At 29.7% G+C, this 27,772-nt stretch overlaps 1 protein-coding gene across 3 annotated transcripts; it reads right to left on the minus strand.

Annotated features, from left to right (window-relative positions):
* Positions 1–1,631: 1,631 nt before the first annotated feature.
* LOC130894242 (phospholipase A2 inhibitor beta) lies at positions 1,632–27,030 on the minus strand. Of its 3 annotated transcripts, none has more exons than XM_057800906.1 (4): positions 26,746–27,030; positions 7,341–7,535; positions 2,588–3,155; positions 1,632–2,040 (listed from the first exon to the last, which is right to left on the minus strand). In XM_057800906.1, exons 2-4 carry the CDS (start codon positions 7,515–7,517, stop codon positions 1,760–1,762), a joined length of 1,026 nt encoding a protein of 341 aa, XP_057656889.1. In that variant the 5' UTR covers positions 7,518–7,535; positions 26,746–27,030; the 3' UTR covers positions 1,632–1,759. The 3 variants fall into 3 exon arrangements, with proteins under 3 accessions (XP_057656889.1, XP_057656899.1, XP_057656908.1); XM_057800916.1 differs by having other exon boundaries at positions 7,341–7,558; XM_057800925.1 differs by lacking the exon at positions 7,341–7,535.
* Between the last annotated feature and the right edge of the window lie 742 nt (positions 27,031–27,772).

Consider the following 27,772-nt stretch of genomic DNA (forward strand, 5'->3'; position numbering starts at 1 on the left):
ATCACACAGATTGGGTAATCAAACCATTTATCATTATTATTCAATTGTTTAGATGACTGGAAATTCCATAGTATAAATTTGATGAATGATTTGAGAAGCAAGATGCTCAAGATCATGTATATTTGATATTGGAAAAACAAAATTAGATAAGTTCTATCATTCTTTTATGTCACTTAATAGTTTTGAATTTTGAAAGTGTGGAGGATTTCTCTACACTAAGGCTTAACGCCCAACTCTCCTGGTATCTTGTTTGTTTTCACTACTAGAATTGAATGATAGGTAGATGATTGAAGGTCAATTCAAGTAAAATAAAAATTAATGAAACGCAATAAATTGTGTTACTTTTTATTTATTATAGGAATCATCTACCAGTTCCATGGCTGATGAGCATAGTTGGAGACTATGTGAAAAATTAGGTTCAAAATCCGAAACGAACTCAGATTTGCGAACTACAAGATGGATTATTACATCACCTGCAAACTGAATTCGTTTATGCCCATGCAAGTTGTCAAAAATATATTAACAAAAACTATATTGAAATTTATAGGAAGAAGCAAAATGGAACTTTATGTTCACCTCCCCAAAAATACCTTCGAAGTAATACTTGTGTTTTGTTGTCAAGAAACTGATAAAGCAAAAGAAGCAATATTAAATAAAAATCGGCGAATATAAATTTCATACATCTATCAACTTTAAGTGACACATTATGAATTTAATAGCCGTACAAAAAATGACTATTATCACATAAGAACAGATTTACAGAAACTCAAAGCAAAATATCATGTTGATTGTTATAATTCGATTAACAATTCTATTCACCTGATTGACGTAGAACAGAAAATTAATCCAAGAATATTGATGATCGATACCACAATGAAGCAAATATATAAGTACATAAAGATAATGACGACGGCCAATTCACCATGCAAGAGTCGAAAAATGTCATAACTGCTAAGCATATTCTGGATTATTTACATGAATCCACAAAATATTTAAAAACGTCAGATTGCAATAATATATTTCAAGCTGGTGTAGCATTATTTTGGCTTTATATGGAGTTCCGGCAAAAATGAAAATCTTGAATACATTGAAATAAACTTTTCATTAAATCTACTACAAAAAACACTTATACAGTGATGCCGCATTTGCACACCTGAAAAGAGTGTACCTACAAACCCAGACATGGTTAGGAAACGACATAAACATAAATACTAGAGATTGGGGGTGGAAGTATCTCAGTAACATGTTTATTCCAATAACCAATTACCAGCACCGGATAATCTACTGCAAATGTTATTTTGTAATTGCAAAAAAGTGTATGGAGGTGCTTGTGGATGTCGGAAGAGTAGTTTATATTGTAATGTAGCATGTTTACAGTACAACGGAAATAGTTGCCTTAATACTTCACCTACCATTAAAATAACTGAATTAGAAAAGAGAACTTGATGCAGATGAATAATTTAAAATGCCTAGATAAACCAAAATTTTATTTTAAATCATTATTGTATTTGATTTTGTAAGAATCTATTTTATCTTTATAAAGATTGTTTTAAAACTAGCTTTTTATTACTTCAATGTACAACTCAAAGTTTATTCAGATCGTTGAAGAATTGAAATAAAAAACTTACCTAACTCAACAATGATCTTAACTTTTTATTCTATTATTTTACAAAATCTGTTAAATGAAATTTAAAATTACAATTGTAGTGTTGACCTACGTTAAACATCATTTTTTTGATACCCTACTTACACATAAATATCACAATGAGTATTCATTACTAACAGCTTTTCCCTGTACGTTTAATGGACTGGAATCATCAACGCCATGCTTTTTTATTGTACTATTATGTTTTATACGATTATTCTTTCTTTTTCGCCAAAAATATATTATCACAATAAGAATAATTATTATAATCAGAGCAACTCCTATACCTATACTTATTTTCAAAATTAAATTGCTTCTCTGTATTGCTGCATGTTTTTCTTTGCACTGATTATAGAGCTGTAAGTCTTCTTCTTTGAAGTCAGTATATTTGCATTCTGAAAAATAGTAGATACATTATATTACCAGCAGTAAAACCACAGATCACCTTTAAATAGGTGGTTTGTGAGTAGAAAGTCCTATTTCGAGCTCATATAGAGGAATTGTAAATTGAAGGAAACATATAATGAAGTCTTCAAGTTATATATAGCACAAGAACGAAGATATTGTTTTTATCTTAACTAATTATTAACATATTTCAAAACTATCATATAATTTACGTAAGTTTGTTGGAATATATGTTTCAATACTGAAATTAGCTAGTTTGACTGATTCTGGAGGCGTACATTGAAATCATTTGATATTCCTCTCAACAAAATATTCGAATACGCGTTAAAGAAAAAGTAAGTAAGGGGGCCACATTTAAGATTGGCTCAGATTGGAGTCATTGCAATATTCTAAATACAGGAATACTACATATTCATTTTGCATTAAATAAATAACACCACAGAAACAAAACAGTGGTTGTTAGAAAAATTTCGTTTGCCAAACATTCATGAATACAAGGTATTTTTTTTCTTAACTACAAATTATTACAGTACTTACGTGATTCAACAATTGCACACCTGAATGGAGAAAATTTGACGTGTTTGTCTTTTAGCCAATAATTTATCCTCCAGCAATCACATGGATCTTCAAAATCAGTCGTAACATTGTCGTTAATCAGTTTTTGTAAGTTACAGAGCCCCATAAAAAATCTGGGAGTTAAATTGAAATAAAAATTTCTTGTAATATTCAAAAAAAGCAAAAACGGCAAAATACCAAAATTCGGAAAATCGGAATAATTATCTTCATCAGTCGTTTGGCTTATATCTATTTGAGTGAGAGGACTCACAATTGGTTTTGAAACTTCTATAGCGTCAACAATATTGATATTCAAATTTTGGCTGAGGTAGAGTGATGTTAGGGATGGCAACTGAAAAATTACAGGTGGTACTCTGTTGATAGCATTTAAGGATAAATCCAATGTAGTTAAGTCATCGGCGTCTTCAAACACATCTATCTCTATATTGGTAAGAAGGTTGTCTGCTAAGTACAAGAATTTCAAATACTTGAATCTGTCTATATCAGCTTTTGTTATTTTCCTTATTCTATTGAAACTTAAGTCAATGATCTGCAAAAGAATGATTGAAATATTAAATATGTTTACACTAATGAATTATTATTTATTCCAATCTTTAGTTTATATATTAAACTAAAATTATATAGAGAACTATGACAAAACTGTTACAATACATAATTCTATTTTGTGGTACATGCTGGTATTTTAGAGGAAGTCTAAAACTGTTTCTATAAGATTAGACTTCAGATAAAATTGTTGATTGTTGTTAAAGTATTATCTGCAGTTGGAGAGTTTCTGCTTGGGTAGGATGACAATTAAACGAACAGAACGATTCTCTGAAGACATCAAATAACGTGTGTAAGTTTGGTGTTGTTGATGCGGTGACAGTTTTCAACCTACTTAAAAAATTCTGGGAGGAGAAGTAGATGGACAGATGTTTTGCAGTAATGTCGTACTGTTGTTCCATAGATGATCGCGCCATGAATCTTGGATGAGGTTTTTGAAGTTATTACTGTGATCTTTTGCAAGCAGGGTATCTGAAGCGTCGTTAGAATCTTCTTTAACGTGGAAACCTGCAGTTTCGCTCCCACTAATTCCAGTGTGCGATTAAATCTAAATGAGAGATAATGTTATATCACGTTAGTTTGGTAGATTTTGCTTTTTTGAACTATTGGGAGAAGGGTGGAAATGGTCTTAATTGACTGAATGGATGAAAGAGAATCAGTAATATAGCAATATGTTTGTGAGGATGAGAGGTATATTTGGAAGTCTGAAAGATGCTGTATAGTTCACCAGAGTAAACACGACTTATCGAAGGTAGGCGGAAGAAACATATTAACACGTGATTTGAAGTGCCTTCGAAACCATTTTTGAAACATCAGTATAAAGAATTGAGTCGACGGATTTTTCAAGTAGGATTTATACAAATGCTTTATTAACAAGTTTTTTAAGAGATTCACGTTTATTGTAGAGAATTAGTGAGGTATTGACTGTAGGAATATTTTTGGAAAACAAAGGAAGCTTGGAGGTCAGAGAAGGATTAGTATTTTTGAGTTAAACTGCAACTAATCGAATTTATAGTTGTTTGCTAGTTACCGAGTAGAAAAGCCAGTGATTGAGGAGATTCGAGGATAATGAAGCAGCATATGTGAAGAGAATATATTATCGTAATAAGGTAGAGACGAAGAGCGGTATTGTGAACAGAGTTTCATAAATCAAGTGAAGACATACTTATAAAGTTGCCTTTGATTTCATAGAGCTTTTGATGTCAAATTAATAGAAAATCAAAGGGCAAATTTTACAATGATTTTTAATGGGTAGAGGGGAGTTATTACCGTAAATTTGGGGTGACAAAATGGACTTTCTAGAGAATTTTTCCAGTTATATAGTTTGTTCTAAATTTTTGTTTCATATAAAGTGTATCATATTCATTTATATATACATATACATATTTTGAGTCCTCAATCTGCAACACTATTCGAAATTGCATACTAGGAAGGACAATTCATATATCAAGAATGATATATGAATTAGAACGAAATCTTTTCCAGCTAGATTATGGGCGTTTTCGTATTGGGAATGTGGCAAAATTACACCAAACGGTATTTACTAATATATTCCGAGATTTGAAATACTTACGTATTCATCGTCTGGGACTAAAAGTATGGTCAAGTACAATATAAAAAAATAAAAATATATAAATGTACAACAATAATAAAATTTACTTACAATGATAAGTTAAGATTCGGCGGTTTTAAATTGTGTAGTTTCTCGTAAAAACATAAAACTTGTGGATTTAAAAATTCAATATATATCTAAAAGATATGTATAGATTACACTAAGGTTAATTAAATTAGTTTTCTTATTGATGCATTGATCATTTTGGGCAATATATGTTGTATCCAAAATAGATATTTTTTGTAGTTTTTTTTTCAGTTGTCAAAACTTTGGCAGATTCATAATTTATTTGTGTCCTCATTCTAGACATGTGTCGCTAGTGAACATCTATCAGTATATAATCTGCTATCACTCTTGTGAGAAGTTATCCGACTGATCAGTAACCTTTTCTACTGACCAATGTACTTTTTGTCACAATTTGAACAAGGTATTCCATATACTATGTTATGCAATTTATTGAATGGTGTTTTATCTTTTATTTTAGTAAAAATAGATTGAATATTAATATTGTGTTGTTTAAAGATTCTAGAAGTTTAGGAGTAACTGATTTTATATATGGTAAAGGTGTATAAATAGGTGAGATAAAAATGTCGGAATTCGCGTTTGAAGATGATATTGGTTCAATGTCAGATGTCAAATGTGTTACATAGAATTCATTTCAAAAGATATGATAAAGATATGATAAAAAAATTTGCAAAGTATTTTAAGGCTCTTTTTATGCAAAATTGGATCAGAAATTTTAAAGATATATATATATATATATATATATATATATATATATATATATATATATATATATATATATATATATATCAACTTGTAAGCATCTCACTGTAAAAGCAAAGATACTGAATACTATCACTAATAGACTATTTCCTCAATAAAATCTGACAGTTTCAGAAGTAAGTGGCTAATAAGATAATTATTATCATTAACTGCGCAAACAAGTTCATTTAATTAGTCACATAATGAGGGTTGTCCACAATGTTTGTCAAGTATGTAACTGAGAGTGACACCAATGTTTCATTTATATCAACGTTATATAACAATCGTCATAAGAAATGCTCAAAATATATCACTATGTATTTTATATATCTATGTATTAAATGTACATTGAATTACGGATTCTCATTCTTCGGATTTCATATATTAGTGTATTAAACGTTTTTTTAAAGTACGTACCTAAATGATACGTATCTAAACAAAATATGAGTATGAAGGTGAAATTCTTTATACTTAACATAGTCAATGTACAAATTTTCACGAAATTCTTCAAAGTTTTGCGCAATATATATTTCCAGTCTGTTACGGAAACACACCTCTATAATAGAACATTTTTTTACGTACATAATTTCTCATATTGAACCTTATTTCTCTTAATTCACCAGTAATTTATTCATTGATAAAAAAGGAAGGTTTGTAAAATCTTATACGATTTATTATTTTCTAAATAAAAAAAAATTGTCAGGAAGACTAATATTTCTTAGTTAATGACTCTATAGGTTTATTCCAACCTGCTAATATGGACCATTCTTGTAATGGTTATTGGAAGCGTATAAATCATATTTAATGTGCAATCTCTGGCGATAGACGGTTCCTTGTAACAGTACTTGCTATCAACCAATTAAAAACCCATTAAAAAACAGTCCTGGGTACGGTGACGATTCTGCGCAATAGAGATTACGTTTTCCAACCTAACCAAAAAACGTATTATTCTAGGATATATATAACGTCTCATAATTATAAATATGTGTAGTACTTTTAGTCTATGCGTATAATGTGCAATAGTCAATGAATAAATTTAATCGGAGATAGTACAAATTTGTGTTCATAAAACCAGGGTTAATGGAATCTAAGTGCTACAGAGAATAAGCACGCCAGTTAAACTGCAAGTTCTTAGGACAAAAAGAAATTGAGAAAGCGGTTCCCCTTGTATGACTAAAATGTAGCAGATATACTCATTACTAAATCAATATTGATCGAGTCACGTTAAAGCCTTTTTACTCAATCAATAGTTATGATCTTGTGTGCTTTTGACTTGCCTACATCAACTTAGATAACTACCAAATGTGTCCTTTATTATTATTGTCAACCTATCCTTTATACAAAGATTTACATAGCAGTGCATTCTTATTTCGTTCGTTTTTGTAAAATTGTACGATTAGAGAGAGACCAATCATATGGCATTTCTTATTGTCTCTATATTTTATACCTATCTATTTTCTTCGTTATCTGTTCTTTTCGAACATTAAAAACTTTTACTGTAAAAACAGTTTTGGTGAACTATATTCGTCATTTTAAAATAGATAATTGATTAGTAATGAGATTTATATCACTTTTCTCTAATCGTATCATTATTGAGAATTCTCGTAAACAGTATATTTTTGATAATCATAAATAACTATAATCTACAAGTATAAATTAAAACTTTGATATAAGCCAATTATAATTATTTATAGAATCAGTTTGTGAAAATCACTTTTTATATTTTGACGACGAGGTTCAGTTATTTCAAGATGTATATTGCATTTTTAATATTTTTTATAGTAATATACTTACTTCAACATCAGTGTTTAGGCATTTAGGGAAATTTTTGAACTGTTTGTCATAGCAATTCGCTGTTTTCATTTTATGAACTCTTGCTATAACACATTTTGGTTCTCTCCGACAATCCACATCTGCAGCATGACAGGAAAATGCATGTAGAATGAAAAGCCATAAAATTTCCAATTTCATATCGAATACTGATTAGAGCTGCAAATAAATGTACGATGCGCCTTAAAAATTATGAAACAAATTAAAAAACGTAGCGTATCTCAACATTTTTGAACAAACATACAACTGGATATTGGATAAGAGATAGGATGACAAAAACATAGTGGAAGGTATTACTAAATGTCTCTTTTTACTAAACCGTTATATTCCGGCATCCATGTCAATATTCTCAAAAATGAAAGTTCCTTGCTTTCGAATAAAGCTTATATTTTTTACATACCTTGTATGCTCAACAAATTTAATATCTATCAGTAGTATTTAAAGTTCAAGAACATATGGAACGTCTTATAAAGAATATTTTTTCATACAACTAAGAATAAAAAAGATTCCTATATAGTTCCAACTGCATTGGACAAATTTCGGATTATGATGATGGGGAAAAATTAATTTCGTAGATTCCGTTCCTTAGATATATTTTTTGCCCTGCTTATTGATACATTCAATCAATATCTATATAATAAACATATATACTTTCAATAGTATTATAAGCATGTTGGTTGTTTATTATGTAGTATGAGTGTGTTCGATATATATATATATATATATATATATATATATATATATATATATATATATTTATTTTGCAAGGATAATTTGGACTTACGTTCTAGTAACCAAAAGTGTTTGCTGAATTTAATTCCTAGCTGTTTCCTTTTGGTAACGACATGTGTTTTCCAGGTGAGTCCTTTATCTACATGAATACCCAGGTACTGCAACGCTGTAAGTCTAGCTCCTCTGCATTCTATGAAGTAGCTTGGAATGATTTAGCTCCATTCATTTTGATTCTTCAGATTCTTATCCAGTCATTTATTTTGTTAAGATGTTGTTGTAGGTACCCTACTGCTACGGTAGAGTTCATGCGGTTTGTCAATATTGCTTTGTCGTCATCAAATGATGCGGTAGTTATAATTCTACTTGTTAGAAGATTAGCAATAAGTAAAGAGTACCCTGGGCACTCCCGATTTTACTGAAAAAAGTTTTTGCTACTTGACTGCTAGTTCTATATCTGCTCTTGTTTTCAGCGGAATACTGAGGTTTATATTTTCTTCAATTATCTGATAACCAATGAACGGGTATAAATAATTAGCACTGACTTTGTTTAGTCCAAAATGTCCCTCCATTGAAAAATTACATAACAAATACAATAGAAATAGTTTAGAAAACACAAATAATAATTCAAATGCTGTAATTTAATTATTGCAAAAATTTCAACAAATGAACCAAGTCCACTACTGAACTTCAAAATAAATGAAAATTCCAGCAATTAATTCCCAAATTTCTGACTCACACATTTAAGACATTGTATATGCTATTAATAATAACTTGTTAAAAGTTCCTATAATTAAACTCACGATAAAATTGTTGTTTAAGTATTCAGTAGAAATTTTCGAATTCTGAAAATAAATGATTATCTTAACATTACGAGTTAGTGAATTTATGTCATCAAATATTAATGATGTGTAAAATTCAACAAGATGTACTCACAAAGAGATTGTTTTATCAATGATTAAAAAATCAACTCATTATATTTACCAAAATAAGCCAATTTAGTTACGAATTAACTGACAATAACATTCTGTTTTCTAGCGTATCTACGTGTGATAGTGAGGTAGATTTGACAAAATTGTCGATATTGGGAAGGTTAAAATCAAAAATGGATATAGAAAGACCATGCTCGACGTCTAGAAAAATTCAATGTGTGAGCAGATATTGTAGAAAAACAAGTTATAGAGCCAATATTCCTTGAGGAGTTTTTCAATGTAATATAATATTTGGAAATTTTGCAAGAATTGGTACCACAATCCGCTACTTTGTTTCCTAACGTATCTGGTTCTAACAATTGGAGAAGTTTATCGAAATTTAACAAAAACAATCAAATCAAACTTTTGGCAAACCAATGGTAATGAAACAACGTTTATATTTTAGAGGTACTGTTTTCGTGACAAGCATACCTTTGAATGTTATATATTTTAATAATTCTTTCGAACATCTGTCACAAAATATTGAATTCAATATGGTTTTCAAACACTAGAATTTAATATGGACTTCTGTCTCGTGAAATTATAAATCAAAACTTCGAATTTGGATTTTTAAAAACAAAAATTACAATTACAATATATGTTTATTAAGCAACGTTAGAACAAAGAATGAATTATGAAAAGAAATACAGTTTTTATTATCTTCTATTTGTTATATGCTGTTAGCTGTTGCTTCATATGTAACTCCTTCCCTCTAAGATGAGAACATAATGGAGTGGTGTTCGATTTTGGACTCTTCTGGGTATTCTTCTATTGAATTTTCTTTCTTGTTTTGGTTTTTGCGGCATTTTTGTAGAGTTTTCTTGATTTTCTTCTTAAAAATCCATCCCAGTATTAATAAAATTATGGCTAGTAAAGATACGCTACCAGAAATTTTGGAATAGTGGTTGGATTTTGGAATTTTTAGTGGTATAAATTGATTCATCATTCTGCTTATTTTGTGAATATCTTCTAAATTGATTTTTTCCATTTTGGGTGTTTCGTATTCTGCAATCATATCGTATTTTTCCGTAATTAGTAGTAGTGGCTTTCCTCGCAGTATTTTGACGTCATTGAAGAATTTTTTTGCGTTGATTTCTATTTGACATGACTTTGGTATTTTTATTAGTGTAGGTTTTTTTACTTCTAGGTATTTGTCTGTCTGGCATTTGGAAAAAACTTTTTCCGTTTTTACTGGAATAATAATTATCTCGTCTTGTGTGATTTGTTCAGTAAATAATTCTTCTAATTTTGAATTAATTTTTTGGCAACTTTTGGTCGATTGGTTTTCGAGGAGCTGCGGGGTGCATTTGTCGTCAGGAGAGTGGTTTTCGATGCAGAAATATACATTTTCTAGTAGTGGACAGATTTCTTCTATAAATTGGTGATTCGAGTTGTTTCCTGCCAGATAGGAATATTTCAGGGAGAATATTTGGTTGTTTTGAATGATGGTGAAGAGGTGATATAATTTAAGGACTTCGGCTTTAATAATTGGCAGATGTATAGCAAAAATTAATTTATTATTACCAAACGAAACTTGAGTGCCTAAGAATTGGTAGTTTGTTAGAATGTTTTTAAATTTTGTAATTTGGTTGTCAGGGTAAATTTTCCTTAAATATTCTAGCGTTTTTTGTAACACTTGACTAGGGATAATAGAAGGATGAAGATTTTTCTTGATTTTTTGATAAGATTCGAATTGTTACATTGTAATTTTTTATAAGATTCTTGGATATGAATGTTTATGAATGTTTATAGAATCTTAGTTGTGAATAAGGTTGTCGATAATTACTATTAAATCTGGACGTCGTTGCTCGGTTATTATCATTTAGATTACCATATAATTTTTCAAAGTTTTCAAATTCATTCAGATAGGCCATTGCATCTTCCAGTGAGGCTGGATTTTTAAGATGCAAGTTATTTCTTAAGGTACCACTACAATCTGCTATAAAAGTACTAAATGCAGTTTTATCATAATGGTTTATTTGGCACACCTTCTCCGCGTTAGTTATGTTAGGATTATTATTAATTTTCTGCGCTATATTACTTCTTAATAATTGAATTCGACTTCCAAAGTTCATCAATGGTTCGTTCCTAAATGTTTTCATTCTAGTGAGTTCTTGTACTAAACAGTCAATATTTCTACGATCAATCTCGGGCAATCTGTTAACTCAGCACGATTACCTAAATATTTCCGCTTTATCTATACTGAACTTGAACTGATTGGAATATGGGTGATTCCGTTCTAACTGTGATATTCAATGTCCTGTATTGTTTTTTTGTACTAGTCATTAATTAATAATCAATTAATAAAAATTTTGTGTTAATTGAATAATTCTTAAGATATTTAAACATTATTTTTATACAATATAACTTGCCACTTAAAGAAAACTTATACTACATCACTTGAATGTCAGTACCGTGTCATGTCCATTCCTAGAATTTACCGATAAATTATTAATTTTTTTTGTCGTAACAAATGATTTAAACTAATTACCTTATAAATTCTAATGTTTATGATCAAACTGAGGAAAATTGATGCACTTGTTGTTTAATATCTTAAGTTACCATGTCAGTACCGTGGATAAATGAGTCAGTACCGTGGAACTCAAAATCCGACATTTGTGTCTTGCTCGTGATACTTTGAAGTTGTAGTAAATTCCTCTTAGAGTTTTATTTTTACAGTAAAATAGATGAATAATATGCATAAAAAAGTTAGAAAAGTTAAATTTTAAAATCTTGAAATTTTGAATACAAAAAATCACAGTTAGAACGGAATCACCCATATATGTTTAGATAATTGTGCATCATAAAATTGCCGATAATCTTTAATAAGGTCTTCACACCTAATTAGAAATGTATTTAACGTGTTACTGTTACCGTCATACGTTTTAGACATATTTGAAGTTGAATTTATTGATTTGAAAAAATTAGTGAATTGTTTATTAGTAATCAGTTGAGTGTTAATATTATTTTTGTTATCTAATCCTATATTTGAAATTCCGTTAATTATTTCATCAATATCGCTCATGAAAATAATTTAAAATTAATTATTATAATAAGCAATTTATTCGCAATGAACAAAATTTAACTATCTTTACCAAAATCCTTATACAGAGGGGTTTGGAAAGGTAAAAAGGAAAAGGCACTTACAGATTGTTCGTCGATTCGAGCGCTCTGCTTTTCTGGTCCTTTTTCTTGATTCCCTGCTCCTGTTGCCACAACTTCGAAAGTTTATAAATTCGTACAAACTCCAAGATCCCGAATTTCACTTCCGGTACAATGCGAAACTGTTCACTTCCGAAACCCGTGCGTATCCTATTGACTGTGCCAGGTATATATTATATATTATTTTTAAAAACAAAAATTACAATTACAATATATGTTTATTAAACGACGTTAGAACAAAGAATGAATTATAAAGAGAAATACAGTTTTTATTATCTTCTGTATTTCCGCGAAGTCATCACATTTGTTATATGCTGTCAGCTGTTACTTCATATGTAACTTATCATCGAAGTTTTCTGGTGCAACAATATTTTTGGAGACCTTTTCTAACCATAATGGAGTTGTGGTCATGTTTGAATTAAATGTATGATTCATATATGTAACTGACATATTTGTTCTGCTAGCATCAGTAATAATTTTAAATTAATACAATTCAAATGTTTTTCGACATTTCGACATTTATCAAAGACTAGCTAATCAGTTTCCAAAAACGTTTTCTTCTTTTTATATAGTTGGTCTTTTCATATTTTTTAAATTGCTTTCTAAATCTTATGGTGTCCATGAAATATATTAATAATGACCATTGATTAGGTTCTCAAAGATTTAATCTAGGACACTGTGCTTTACTCAATAGTTGCCTAATATTTATTAACATATTAATTATTAACATATTCCCTAAGAGTAATTGAATTAATTTTCTTAAAGGCGCAACTATATCACCTGTTACATAGATCTCCATTATTTTCCTTTTTGGTGTTAGGTGTTATGTTGCTTAGATAGTTACGATTTACTACTTATTTCAGAATAAGAATAATTTAGTTACTATGAGAAAAATCCCATTCTAATTAACAGTGATGTTCTTATTCAATATTGGGAATAATAACAAAGTTGGTATACATCCAGAAAAATTCAATATTTTTTAAAACAATGCATTGGTTATTGTTTCAGCATTTAACAAGGATTGATCAAAATGTTTCAGGAATACAAACGTATAGATATTGTTGAACAAATCCATTCAATTGCTCTATTTGTGCAAATGACTAATGAAACAAGTATTACTTGTTCGACGAGCCTTATTTGAGACACACCTTTTCGTTTATTCAAAAAGCAAATGCATTCTTCTGTTTTTTTAATAACAATAGTTTTTTTCAAATAACAATAAAGTTGTTACAGAATAGAAATCGAATAGAATTAGTACCATGTAACGTTTCAGTACTTTTTTATGATATGAATCAATATAGGTGTTCAAGAGTCGAAATGCTATTCATCAATAAAATAGAAGATTAACAATAGAAAAAATAGGTTGACTCCTAAAGTTGGGAAGAAATTAACTAGTATTATATTTTGAAATTTATAATAAATATAATTGAAACTAACTTCAAAATCAGTTAATAAGTGTTAAAGTTTCTTTTTTTATTAAATACTTTGCTTTTTTTTTGTTTGAGAGGAATCTGCAATCTTCCGACACAATTTTGATTTCAATTCAATAGTACATAAACACCTCAAATCCCTTGCAAACTTGAATGACTTACTCATAATGAATTATTTCTAATCTAATTTTGAATAAAAAAGCTCTCTGTAGCCGCAATAATTAATCAAAATAAGCACTATAATTTCAACCTGAAAATAAATATTTTTGCAAAAATACGTTAATTTTAAAGCTTCATTTTAAGCCTTTTATATTTAATACTTAATATATATAATATGTTTAGGATTGATTCTACCTTAAGGCAATTTTAATTTATTCAACGGACGTTCTGAAAACAAAACATTCAAAAAAACATTTTCACATAGTGATATTCTTTTTCTCAATTATCTTTCAAGAGTATTAGGAAAAAGTTGATTTTTTTTATTACATGAACATTGTAATTGTTTCTCATTAGAATGTGATCTAATACATTTAGTAATGAATTTTTAATTATGAGTGTTGGTCAGCGACCTTTTTTATCTCTTGAATCAATTTTTGTTCACTTCGTCTGTACCTGAATATGTTTTAATTTTTGAATTCGGATCTGACTTTCAAAACTGTAGAATTTCAAATTGATTATAGGATTTTACTTAGGAATTCAGGAGTTATCCCGAATTTGAAATTTAAGTTGACCAATCTGGTCAACAATGATTACATATTTGGTTCTTGTACTCAAAAATACCGTTTTTATTGGTTATTGCAAAAGCCACAAAATTTTTAAGATTTTCTTTTTAATTGCATCCTTTTGAATTCGCCTTCAATTTAAAAGTCGCGAAACTGAATTACCCTTCTTCAAGTTACGATAGTTAAGTTACGAAATATTTAAATTTGTGACAAACAAATGTGAATCATTGATCCAATCATGAAAATTTATGTAGACCACTAGTGAGCCTCTGGGGGCTCACCTGGATCTCTTTGGAAATATACGCGGTAAAGCATTTGGTGCATAAATTTTTAGTACTTCAAAAATACTCTTAGATCATCATCCATGAACAGTCAATCTCGATGTGCTACATTTAAAAGAAAAAAGCGTTTCCATAGTCTATTATTAACATTGACAGTTTCACAATTCTGAAAGTTCTAACATTACTAAAAGTCTTACTCTAGTATAACTTTAACGCATTTCTACTTGTAAATGAACTTGTAAGATACTTCTGCCAATTGCGTCTGAAAGGAATCATTCTGGGACTAACATAATCATAAAATACTACATAAAATTGCACAGGAAGCTCAAACGAGATAAATCTGCTTTATGAGAAAATGAATCTTTATTCTACGAAATAATCTTTCCCGAAGCTGTGTTGTTCATATTGATATTTTCACTAATTTACTTTATCTCACGTATATCCATATTTTACGAAAAAAAAACATTTCATAGAAAGCGATTCTACAAAATAAGCACTGTCTTTAATTAGACCCTCCATGCTCACATTCTGTCCTATATACAAAAAAAATATGGGTTATCGAACTATACCAAACAATAAAGCTGTAGCATTAGTTAAGGGACACAGGAAGCTCTTATTAACATCTTAATTTAATGAAAAATGAACGTCTCGCGGTGAAATTTCGAATGCTTTCAATTCACTAATTATTGTTGCATTGCCAAACGTAGTCAAATCGATGGTCGTCCGTAGGTTAATTGTAAATCGTCTATTATTTCTTTATTTTTCATTATACGTTACAATGGTATGAAATTTATTGTGTAAACAAATGAGTATCATATGAAGTAAATATGTAAATATTCCAATTAACAACAATATATTCGTTCCGAATATATGTCAAATCTACAATGTGTCGTTTTTCATATATACCTTTTAATAAATAATTGCCAACCTACTGAGAAATATTTTCATCCAACATATGTAATCCAAGAATAAAACACTATTTAAATCTTAAGAGCTTCACTTTTAGCAGTTGCTGAGCTAGAATGCCTTTCCTTTATTAATAACATCGCTTTAATATTCAATATTACGTAGATCGTAGAACTGTTGCTTTTCTTAGTGTCGAGTAAATGTTTCAATTAAAATCAAGAGTATTGTTCTTACTCGGTATGCCCGTCTTAAAGTTTCATGACTACTATCAATTTTTTTCGGCGTTCTGTCAATTAGCAGCATTTCATTCTTGTTAGAATACGTATCCAAGATATTTTGTTATTATAGTTTTCTTATGCGTTGTTTTACTTTAGTCTAATACTTGTATATGGCATGTGATCGAGCTTTATTATACATTTATATAAAGTGTCATATTCAATATTATTATTTTTCCAAGTTGCTATACCATCTTGAAGCTTTTTTTCTAACGTTGCCAATCCCTAAGAAGCGAGGCACTCTTCCTCCAAGATGTCGTATATATACTCAGTGTCATAGAAATCCGAGCATCAAATATTATATACAAAATACAGAATATAATTCCAGCACTATCACTTGTTTTCGTGTTTTTATTAAATTTTTTTGCTGTAAATACTGAACGACCTGAAAATTATTGGAAGATAACTAAAGAAGGCCGAACAAGAAGAGAGTGGCACAGGACGAGTGAGCAGAACAGAGTGTCGCCCAAAATGATAAGCTCCAAGGGATCGCCGATGCAAAATATTTTGGAAAGATAACAAGGTTTGGACTTGGTACCAAAAACGACTAGCAAATAACTATCCTCTTGATGAATCCTGATTCTGTCTAGATATGCATAACGGTCGAACGAGGATAAGAAGGATAAGAGGGGATCGTCCTATCCCTCCTATCCCTCGGCATTCAAATTCTTCTCTTACCATGGCCTCCCATGTTCATCAAATTTATCCCTAACTGTGATACATAATAGGTAGAAGATGGCTCTGATGGCTTTTCGAAATGCCCCAGAAGCATATTGATCACCTGATTGTGAATGCTTAGATACATTAAGGAATGAGGTTTGAACCGATTATTAAAAGTTTATAAACAAAAACGTTCATCATCCTCACACGATGGGAGTAAATACGACAAGAATTATAACTAAATCATTAATTAGTTCTTGCAGTGTGATTATGAAATAAATGAGTATGCTGCCAAAATGGCAACAGGCTGTACAACCTGTAAATTCATTTATCAACAACGTCATATAGTTACTTTTGTGTATGTACTTAACCATATTATAGAGATATAATATTGCATTCTACTATTTTCTTTCTATACCAAATGTCTGAAGAAAAGTTTTCCAAAAAAATTCCAATTAGGTTGGTAGTTAGGTAACTCTTTAAGAAGTATTAGCCCCACAAATTCACAGTCCGCCCCTGAGTATATGTTTTAGATTATAAAAATATATTGTACTAATCGAGCTATTAGTATAGTAAACAAAAGATAAATAATATCTCTCTATTGTTCTGATATCATGAACTTCTTCAAACATCATTTTTCAAAGTCCTGCTGTGTTTACAATATGAAATATATTTATTGTTTACTTCATTTACTGAATCATAGACGTATTACACACACAAATATATATATATATATATATATATATATATATATATATATATATATATATATATATATATATTAGTCGAATTCACGCAATTTCCGAAAAAAATACGCAGAATAAGTTTTGAGCAACAATTCTTTCCTAATTATGCTAAAGTACTTCTATACATTTTTGAATAACCAACACCAGTTCTACTTTTATTATTTAATCAGTACGCAATGTCCGAATAAAAGAAATTTGAAAATGTTATTTGAATAATATATTTTATTTGGATGGTGATAAATACAACAACAAATAAAACTTTCTTGTTAGGCAAGTATCTAAAAATTATTTAATCAGACAAGAGCTTGAATGATGGCACTTAGAAATGCAGATGACATATTTCCTATGAGAACATGATCCATTAATATTTTTTTTATTGCATAAATGTGAAATAAATCCTTGTATAAATGCAGAAATATCGGGAGATGCAATTCTAAATGGTCTTTCTAGTATCTCTTGCATTGTCTATAAATATTATCAACCAACTGAAACTCTTTTCTACAGAATTGTTTTTGCAAAATTGTAGTCTTAGTTGCTAATTTCAAAACTCCATCATCAGTCGATTAAACAACGGCATTACGTTTAATTGTACTAAATCGATATTGGTACAAGGACATTGTCGCTAGCAGAACAAGTTTCAACTTTCCATTTGTTTGTACGAACATAACTTCTAATTATAATATAGGAACGTTGGAAAAAAAACTTTAAAATCCTGCAAATTTCTCACTGTTTTCAGCAGGTAGCGAGAATTTGCCCATTGCACTGTGAGCAGTTTTCCACAGTAGCAATAGGTGTGTGACACACAATATATGACAAACGTTTGATTTGATTCATTAATATGTTTACAGTTCCTATACTCATAAAGAAATTGGCGCTTTTTCACTTGACATGCTTGCTATTTCTCTATTTTAAATGAAAACAGACACATCACTATCGTTGTACATATTTTTATCAGTGTCAATGTAAACGTATATTCCATCTTCGACAGTTTCAATTTCTTCTATGAAGCAAAATTACTTCTAAATTTGGTGGTTTCATTTAAAAATTTTTCGACATCGTCTTCGATTTCCAGTGGATCGTTTAGATCTTGTAGTATATAAATATTCTATATACTATTGTTCTGGGCGCACCCAAACATATCGAACGAGATTCGCATTGTCGTAGCTTCTTTTTCAATTTCTTGTTAAATGTGTTTATACATAGATAATAATTAGTACTTTCGAAACTGTATACATCAAAAATATTAATCTAAACTGAGAAGATTATTTCCATGTTTAAAAATCCTCTTACTTATGGGGAATGTGGAAAATGTACAAAAAAAACGTCAACAATATTCAATGACAAATATAGGAATAATAATCAGTATTGTATGTCCTAGATTTAGTTCCAAACTTTAGGACATCTGGTTCCGTTGCTAAGAAAAAATACACGCCGTGTTTTGGATAAAGCAGCACAAATAAAGTTTCATGCATATTTACACATCTCGTTTTTTCTTAAATAGTCATGTTATCAACAAAAATTTTTATTACTGGATGGATGAAAATCTGTGGCTTTTTAGGTAAAGTCACATACAGTGTTTGAAAAATTAACTTGTGAACTGGTAATCATGTGAATAGTATTATTGGACCTTTACTTATAAAGGAAACTCTAAGTGAGGATGTCTAGTTAATAATGTTTGGAAGAATACTAGACGTCCAAAAATCAAATTGATATGGCTACTAACATGATCTTATTCACAACCAACAAGATGGAACCCCACATTATTGTCTTCCAGTTAGACGGTGACTATACGATAGATTTTCTGACTGGATGGACGAAGATGAGCCAGAATGATGCCAGATGAGCAACTTTAGCCAGAAATTCATTTCCTCAATGTTTAGAAGAATTGCTTGATTTTTACAAAAACACTGAGTGAAAAGATTTAGTTTTTGCTTGTTTGGGTTAGCTTAATTGAAAAGCAGCCTACAAAATATCCCCCTAAAAATAACTGTGACAAATATTTACATATTTCTAAATTGTCGACATGTACTGTTACTTTTTCAAATCAACAACATGTTTAAATAATTTAACAGAATTTTCAAAGTGAAAATTTTTGGAACGAGTTGTTTAAAAAACTAACAAACTTTGTTAAATCATATTTGAAAAGACGGTTGGCCAATGAGGTACAAAATATAATCGAGTATTTCGGTAGCAATAAATGAAATACAATGGTAAACTATTGACCACTTCAATTTTGAAATGCATCTACAATTTTGGTTACTTTCGTTATAACTGTAACGTTGTAATTATTGTTTTAACTACGATTTTAAAGAAAATAAAAAATCTTCCTGTGAGATAGCTTAACTCTTCTTCAAAGTTGAAATAGTGTTGTAGTTCTGTGGAAAGATACTGACTTTTTCTGAAAATCATTGTACTATTATCTGAAGTAGTAATTGTAAATGTGGATCTTCTTTTGTAGATGTAAGAAAACTGCGTCAAGTGACATAGGTAGTAAGACTCCAACTTTCAAATATTATTCTTGTTCATTTCAGATTAGATGCATCGCAGTATCGACTAAAAAAGTCTGCTAAGTTTATTCCTGTGATTTTTGGTGCATATTATGCATTGCAATCTTGCTGATACAGATTGTATGTTTTTCTTGAAGATTGTTCCAAGTGGTATAGTCTGATTCCACTGTCAGTTCTTTACCATAAATATATTCGTGAAACTTCTTACATCCAAACTGTATAACGAGTGCTTCTATTTAATTTTCTGAATACTTCTCTTCAGACTTGGTTGACGCTCTTCTTTCATAAGCTACTGGTTGTCTTTGAAGAAATGCAGCGCAAAGATTATTTGAGCTTGCGTCTACATTTAATGTTACAGGTTTGTTTACATCATAGAGTCTCAATACTTTGGAAAACTTCTTTTATTTTGTTCAGAGCTTCTTCGTTATGAAGTTCCCATATAAAGCTTGTATTTTTGTGTGAAAACTTTCTTAGAGGATTTGTTATATCAGACATCAGTAGCTCTGTTTTGTTCATACTGTCTACATTGCTTGTATAGCTTCTTCTTTTTCTGGGTGTGCTTCTAGTCCTTCTAATGAAACAATGTGCACCAAGAATTTTATCCTTTCGGTTTTTTTGTAGTTTTTCTCTACATCTTACATATATAAAAATATCATCTATTTCTAAATTCACTGAGCAATTCTTTAAAAATTTCTTGGAATATTTGAGGTGTTGATGATACTCCAAACGAAAGCCCTTTGAAAGAATGTTTTTATGTACATCTAATGGATCTATACAGATTATTATTTTGCCTTACATTTACCATAGAACTTACAGCAGGGATAGGCTCTGTTTCTGGTTTTATGATGTCTAATTTTACCATTCTGCCTCACCTCATCTCTTATAGCATTTGGAGTTCTTCTTAAGAGTTTAATTTAAGTTTTGGGCTCTCAATTAGGTTAATTTCATACTCCTAATGTTTATAACATCCTAACCCTTCGAAGATGTCATTTTTACATTTACTTTCCTTCAGTGTTTTCATCCGAGCAATAAGCTCCAGCTTTGCACAGGTTTCAAGTCCTAGGATAGGTGCAACCTTTCCCTCAACTACCTTAAAAATAATGTAGTCTTTTTTTTATTTTACAAAGTAGCTCTACTTCACCTAGAACTGCCATTTTATCTTTGTTCGGCTTGGTTTTAGCTTTGTCATGGTTTTGTTCCTTGCTTCTGTATCTGATTTGGCAATGAATTTCACATTACCACCTTTTTTCTGTCCAGTCTTTCCGTTCTCTGGCAGTTAAAGCTGAAATGTATTCCTTATCTTCAGAACTGTTGGAAATTTCTTTTACTGTATTCACTCTATTTTTCTATTCAGGAAGTTTATTCTTAGTGCGGCACATATTGGCAAAATGGTCATTTCTATTGCAAGATTTGTTAAACGGTGGACATTCTCTACATTTATGTTTTGTACCACATCTCTAGCAGTCAAAATGTTCATTTTGTTTATTTTTGACACCTTTATTTCACATTGTTTGGAAGCTTCTTCACTAGTTTTGCAGATTACTACCTTAAGAAAATATTTAAGCGGTTTATGTGACATATGAAAACTATATTTTTAATGAAATTTGCCTTTATGTACAAGTTTTACACTAGGTGCCTATACTTCACATTAACCTTATTACTATGTTATACCAGATACTCTAGCTCCGAACATATCTTCACTGATGATTCAAAAACTGAAGCCGATATATATTATAAAGATAAACAGTTGCTGTTTTCAAATATATGAAGAAGCTATCAAACAACATCCATGAAAAATTATATACTGAATTACCGTCTCCTATGAAACGAATAGATAATATTAAATATATTAGGAAGGTCTCGCCATTATAAGCCATCACTACCTCACAAAAGGTTTCACGTGTACCGTTCGACTACCTAAAAGTGCAAAATCTATGGATAAAAACTATGAACATAAAGGATAGGCTCCCAGTTATTAAATATGTTGAAATATCTTAACTTATAAACTTGTATAGTAGTATTTGATTTCTGATCAATACATTAAATGTATTATACATTGCCAATAACTCTTAATAGTTGATAGCGTGGTTGTATACTAATTAAAACAAAGGTAAACCTAAAGAGATTGATATTTATTTAACGTTCATGAAAGTATTTTTCGTACTTTATCAAATTCAAATATAAAACCTATCTTTTGTGATTTTACTCTCATTAAAGGCAAAAAATAAACTAGAACCAAAGTATTAATAAACTATCTTCTGCTCTTTCATTTGTTGTATACAGATTTTATAACAAGAAGAAAAATGTCTCTTGGAAAATACCGCCAAGTTCCGGCACTTGTTTGTTTTTGCTTTTTGCATTGTCATATTTTCACCCGTCAATGTGACAGATACATACAATAGTGGTTGGCCAATACAAAGGCGATTATTTTAGATTCTGGGTTAAAATATTCATCATCATCATCAAGCCTTTCAATCCTTTGGATTATGGCTATCGCTTTTAGCTAGTGCTAAAATTCCCTATTCCCATTTACTATGACAATTATATCATCTGTATATGCTACTATCTGTGTTTTTTTGTTATAATGTCTCTTCTTTTTTTAGTTTTTCTGCGTACCACTTTTTGTACTTTTATTTATTTCATATTATCTGCTTAGATCTAAATTTTTTATTTTGGCCATGTAGTCTGTGTCTGCTTGTGCTCCTCCGTATGTTCTTGTGTCCGTTGTTTTCTAGCTAATTCCCTTTGTGGCTAGGATGTGATCTATTTGGCTTTCGGTATTTCCTCCTGAGTGTCTCTAAGTTAATTTAGGTTTTTTAGGGTGTTCAAACTTGGTTGATAAATACGTCATATTCATTATTTATGCCACTTGCGCTAGTCTCTGCTCATTGTTGTTAGTTTCATGATGGATTGATTGTTACTTTTCCATTTCTTAACACACTTCATAACTAATTTTCTTTCCCTAGTTGTGCGTTTGCGTCTCCAAGTAATATTATCTCGTCTCTCTTTGGTATTTCTTCTCCTACTTGATAGAAGTCATCTTTTTCCTTTTCTTGTATCACCTCTATTGGTGCATATATTTTGATAAACATGACATATTTTCAGTCTCAAAGTTGCTATTTTTCCATTTAATGGTCTATAATCTACTATGGTATTATTCATTTTCTTCTTTTCGTAGAATCCTACTTCCTTATTTCCACTTTTTGGTTCCCCGCTGAATAGGAATATGTATTTTTCTTTTTTTATTTCTCCCGCTTTTTCCCATCTCGTTTCTTGTATTTCCGTGATGTCTATGATGTATTTTTCTATTTCTTTTGCTATTTCTTCCAACGTTCCAGTTTTTAAGATAGTCTTTATGTTCTATGTTGCTATTAATAGTTGTTGTCTTTCTTGGTTCTTTTTCTTTTATTTAGTCTTAGCTGTTCACTGTTATTTTTTTTTTGTTTTGTCGTTCCCCCGTATTTATATTATTTTTATTGTCGTTTGTTCTTTTTACTATGCCCATTAGTATTACTATCATTCCCATTATTATATTTGCAAATATTACTGATATTTTCCTCTAACAAGTTACTACAACTAAAATTACAGCTAAAATTCTTACTAGAACTACTATCCTTATCACTAAACTTATTACTTGTCGTTTTTCTCCTGTCCTTGCTCTTTCTTTTCCTTCCATTAGTTTTTTTAATCGTTCGGTTTCACTATTTTCCTCTCTGTGCTACTCCATTTCCATTCTTTTCCATCTACTATTATTTTATTGTAACCCACTTTCACTGTTTTTCCTTTTTTTATCTCTTCTTTTCCTCTTTCTCCTCGTGTAAGGGCTTCATTAATGTATATTTGTTCTGTTCTGATTTCTCTTAATTTGTTCTTATTCTGGAGGATACTGTCCTTTTCCTTTTCCATGTTTAATTCTATTAAGCAAGTTTTGTCTCCATTTTTTCTTTAATATTTTTATTTTTTTATCTGATTTCATCTCAGTCATTATATCCAGTAATTGGTCTACCTTGTCATCATCTTTCTTCCTTCTTGTTGACAATTTTATTGCTTTTTTAGTTGATATTCTTTCTGGTTCTTTTAATACTCTTCTTTTTCTTTCATTTGTTAAGTAATCATCGTCTGAATCCATTTTAGTATTTTGTTGAGGCTGCTCTGAGTTCAGTTATGTCAAAACCTATTCAGTTCAGTTTTAACCCAAATCTCAGACTGGCTCTTTTGTTTATTCAAATTGATATTCTATTTTTTAGATCTCTATTTTTCGTGTTTGTTTCAACTTTCAAGTTATACATTTCTTCTGATAAATCAAATATTATTACTTCTTATTTTCATTGAATATTAAATTTAATCATTATCTATAAATCTCGAGAGTAACAATATAACATACAACAACACATAATCAACTCGGTTTATAATAAAGATTATGTTCGTAGTGGGTCTGATAACTTTTGAAATTCTTTTATCTTTTAAATAATATTTCATGGCATTAAGATTAATTTTAATTCCTTGAGTTTGTTATCATTCCAAAAATTGTGTTACAGCCTGATAATATTTTTACTTAGATGATTATGTTTACAATAATATATTTCATCAACCTTCAATTGTCTCGATAACTTTATCTGAATCTATATCATAGAATTATTTTTAATATGATTACAATACTTGGAGCTCATTTGTTCTTGTAATATGATTCACGTCATTCTTAAATTACGATGACAAATTTTGAACAAATTCTTTTCAGATTTTTCGATTTATGTTATATTCATAACGCGATTTAACAATAAAAATCCATAAAGAATTTGTTGTCACTCACACACACACAATGAACTGAAAAAGGCATATGACACGTATATAGAACAGTTTTTTCTTATCTAACATGTACATTTTCACTAAATATAAATAAAAGATTAGTCATATCTAATGACAGGTCATTAAAGGGTTAAACAACTGATGGTAACTCATGTAATTAATTGAAGAACGTAATTGAACCTCATATTCAATTGGTATGAAGTCCATTCAATAAAGATTAACTGTGAAATTTGTAATCATTTTCTAAGCAGAAGTGGAGGAATTTTCTCAAAATTTGATTCAAAAGCTTTTGGTTTTGATGTCTGTAAACATCTTATTAATGTGGAAAATACACACCAATATAAACATTGAACAGGAGTTGAAGAAACACTGGAATATGTGTAATAAATAATGAGAGATGAAACAAAAACACTTGAATAATATCATGAATAACCAGCCAAGCTTAAATAACAATAGAAACAGTATTACTATTTACTGGAATACATTAAAGAATTCGTTTCCTTCGGGTCCCATATATATTGGCAATTATAATAGCATTGTAATTTGACAGCATTCTTAAACAGTGTGATTTTAGATTAGAACCATTCGTGTAGGTTCGAGGACCAGGATATTCATCCGACTAGGTTCTTTTCTAATGGAAAGACAGTAAAATAAAAATTAAGCTATTAAACTATGCAAACATCCCGTAAGGCGATTGACGTTAATAGAGAGTTTTCCTGTCCTACTGGGATTGTCTCATTATCTTCCATTAGGTGATGGTACATATATTTTGGGCCTCGATCATTTTCCTTACTCAGAAAGTAAGTACTTGTTCTTACTGATGTTTTTATTTCCTAATTTGGTTTATATTTTTTTTCTACAATTTTAAAAACTTTTATGAAATTGTTCTTACTAATAACGTAGATGTGGCGGGAAAAATTAAATAAATGGTTAGTGTAATATCTAAGAACCATTCAATATTTTATCTAGCGTTTTGAAATTACATAGGTATAGACTTAGTAACCAGTTATTTAAATTATTTAAATTTTCATTATAATGTTCTAACTTTTATACATCCGCACTTTCCGGTTTCACTACAAAAGCTAATGTGTTGAATGGATATTCTACCAGATATGTTCCGTGATTACATTGATCAAAATAAATTAGTCAGAAGATGTTTTTACTTCAATTGTCAAAACAAATGGTTGTAAAATTTTAATACAAATATTACAGCAGACGAGTGCGCTGTTCAGGAATAACATTTGTATAGTAATAATGTGGAATATATATATATATATATATATATATATATATATATATATATATATATATATATATATATAGTAGTTCAGATAGGAAAGTTTAAACTTTTGCTTGTAATTACCAGCCTCTAAAAGCTCATCCATTAAAGTTATTAAGATCTAAATATATTTTCGATTCAAATACAAAATATCATTTTAATGATCTAAAATATCCCAACCGCTGAACAACTTCAACGAGCCCTTTCAGCGATCAAATTTGTTTTAAAATATTGAAAAATTTCGTGGAAGATTTCCACACATATAGTAAACTGGCGTATTTTGTATATTTTAAACAACTGGATTTGAACAGCCCAAGTTTATTAGCGAGAAATCAATCTGCAGTGTTTTTACTATTTATTTAAATCTGGACAGGGACGATAACATCACAGTGCAATTCTCAAAAATAACAGTTATAGTGATAGGAGTATTATTTAATATAGTTTGGTTACAAACTGTTGCTTTATTCGAAAACTAAATGTGAACTTATAATGATTTTAACGAGATTGTAGAACGTAACATGAAGCTATAAAATTCCCTTTCAATTTTTTTCAATCAGACTATGCATATTAGTTTTGAGAATTTTTTGAAAAAAAATAGTTGGCAGCTTTAAGAAAATATAAAAACTTTTTATAGATAGAGACTATGAATCTTGGTTTGATGATCATGTTGGGACATTTGGGAAATATATAGTTCAGTTTCTTTATAGGATTATAAAATGTAACAAGTTTTTTTCAATTTATTCTAGCCATACACTAACTTAACTTTAATCTATAATGATTAATTATTATTTTTTTATGTGACACTTGAATTTTGTTTCAAATATTATAATGAATAACTTTAAGGTACGTTGTACGTTGTACGTAAGAAAAATGTTGTTTTTAAAATATCACTTACCATGTTAATAAAAAAAATTCAAAAACTTAGAAAAAAATCACTTTCACATGAAACTTCACTGTGAATCCACTCACCCACTCACTGTAGTCCAAAGTGTAGCACTAATAAAAATTAACTAGCTAAATTGCGGAATGAGTTAAACTGATCCATCGTTCAGAGATAATAGCGTATATGTATATCAACAGTATAGTTCAATAGTTCTACTTAATTTTGAATTTCAATCGTAAACTAAAGTTAAAGACTCTACGTGATGAACTGAATAATTTTTAATTAAATTATATTCTCTTTAACGCATGTCAGGAGGTTAACAGATAATGAAAAGAATTACTATTTATTACTTAAGTCAAGTCTTTGTCATCATTATCTTTACTTATCGTTAAGTAACTAAATATAATTATTATTTATATTATTTCTATTTAATTGTATTTTAAACATTTGAAGTATTAGTATTTAATGTATGTATGTATGTATGTACTACATGTACTGGGCGTTTAAATAAGAATGACATGAAATATCTTGAAACAATTTAAAGTACCACAATGTGAAATAGATATTGGAAATTCTATTTTTCAGGAGCAAATAAAATTTCATAATTCTTATATTGAACTTTCAAATCTATGTATTATACTAGAATTAGAATCATGCCACACAACTGGATGCCGCTAATACTGCGTCAAAACATGAGAAAAATTCCTTGGAAAATATACCACCAAAAGTAGTTCATCATTGTAATCTCATTATTACTGATTCGTTGAAAACCTACTTTTTTTTCAAGTTTGGCATTTGTAACGAAGATTAGCTTTTTTTCTCATCTAAGAATGTCTTCTTGGGGCTGTTCAGTTTTTTCCGTGTATTATCCGTTGCATTATTTCCAGATAGGTATGAAAAAGTTTCCTTTCAATGTTTAAGATCACTGCTTTTCTTTTTTTTCCTTTTGTCTTAGTACCTAAATATTGGTAATCCTTCCCTGCAGAGATTTCCAATAAAGTGGAATATCACCGCATCTCTAACAACAATACTTTTTCAA

The sequence above is a fragment of the Diorhabda carinulata genome, chromosome 1, assembly GCF_026250575.1.
Source record: "Diorhabda carinulata isolate Delta chromosome 1, icDioCari1.1, whole genome shotgun sequence".
Lineage (NCBI taxonomy): Eukaryota > Metazoa > Arthropoda > Insecta > Coleoptera > Chrysomelidae > Diorhabda > Diorhabda carinulata.

Coding starts and splice junctions, on each gene's coding strand:
- LOC130894242 (XM_057800906.1), bottom strand. CDS start 7,517: ATGAAATTGGAAATTTTATGGCTTTTCATTCTACATGCATTTTCCTGT. Junction 3,156..7,340: donor GCCTAAACACTGATGTTGAA/GTAAGTATATTA, acceptor ATTCTTTTGCAG/ATCATTGACTTAAGTTTCAA. Junction 2,041..2,587: donor GTGTGCAATTGTTGAATCAC/GTAAGTACTGTA, acceptor ACTATTTTTCAG/AATGCAAATATACTGACTTC.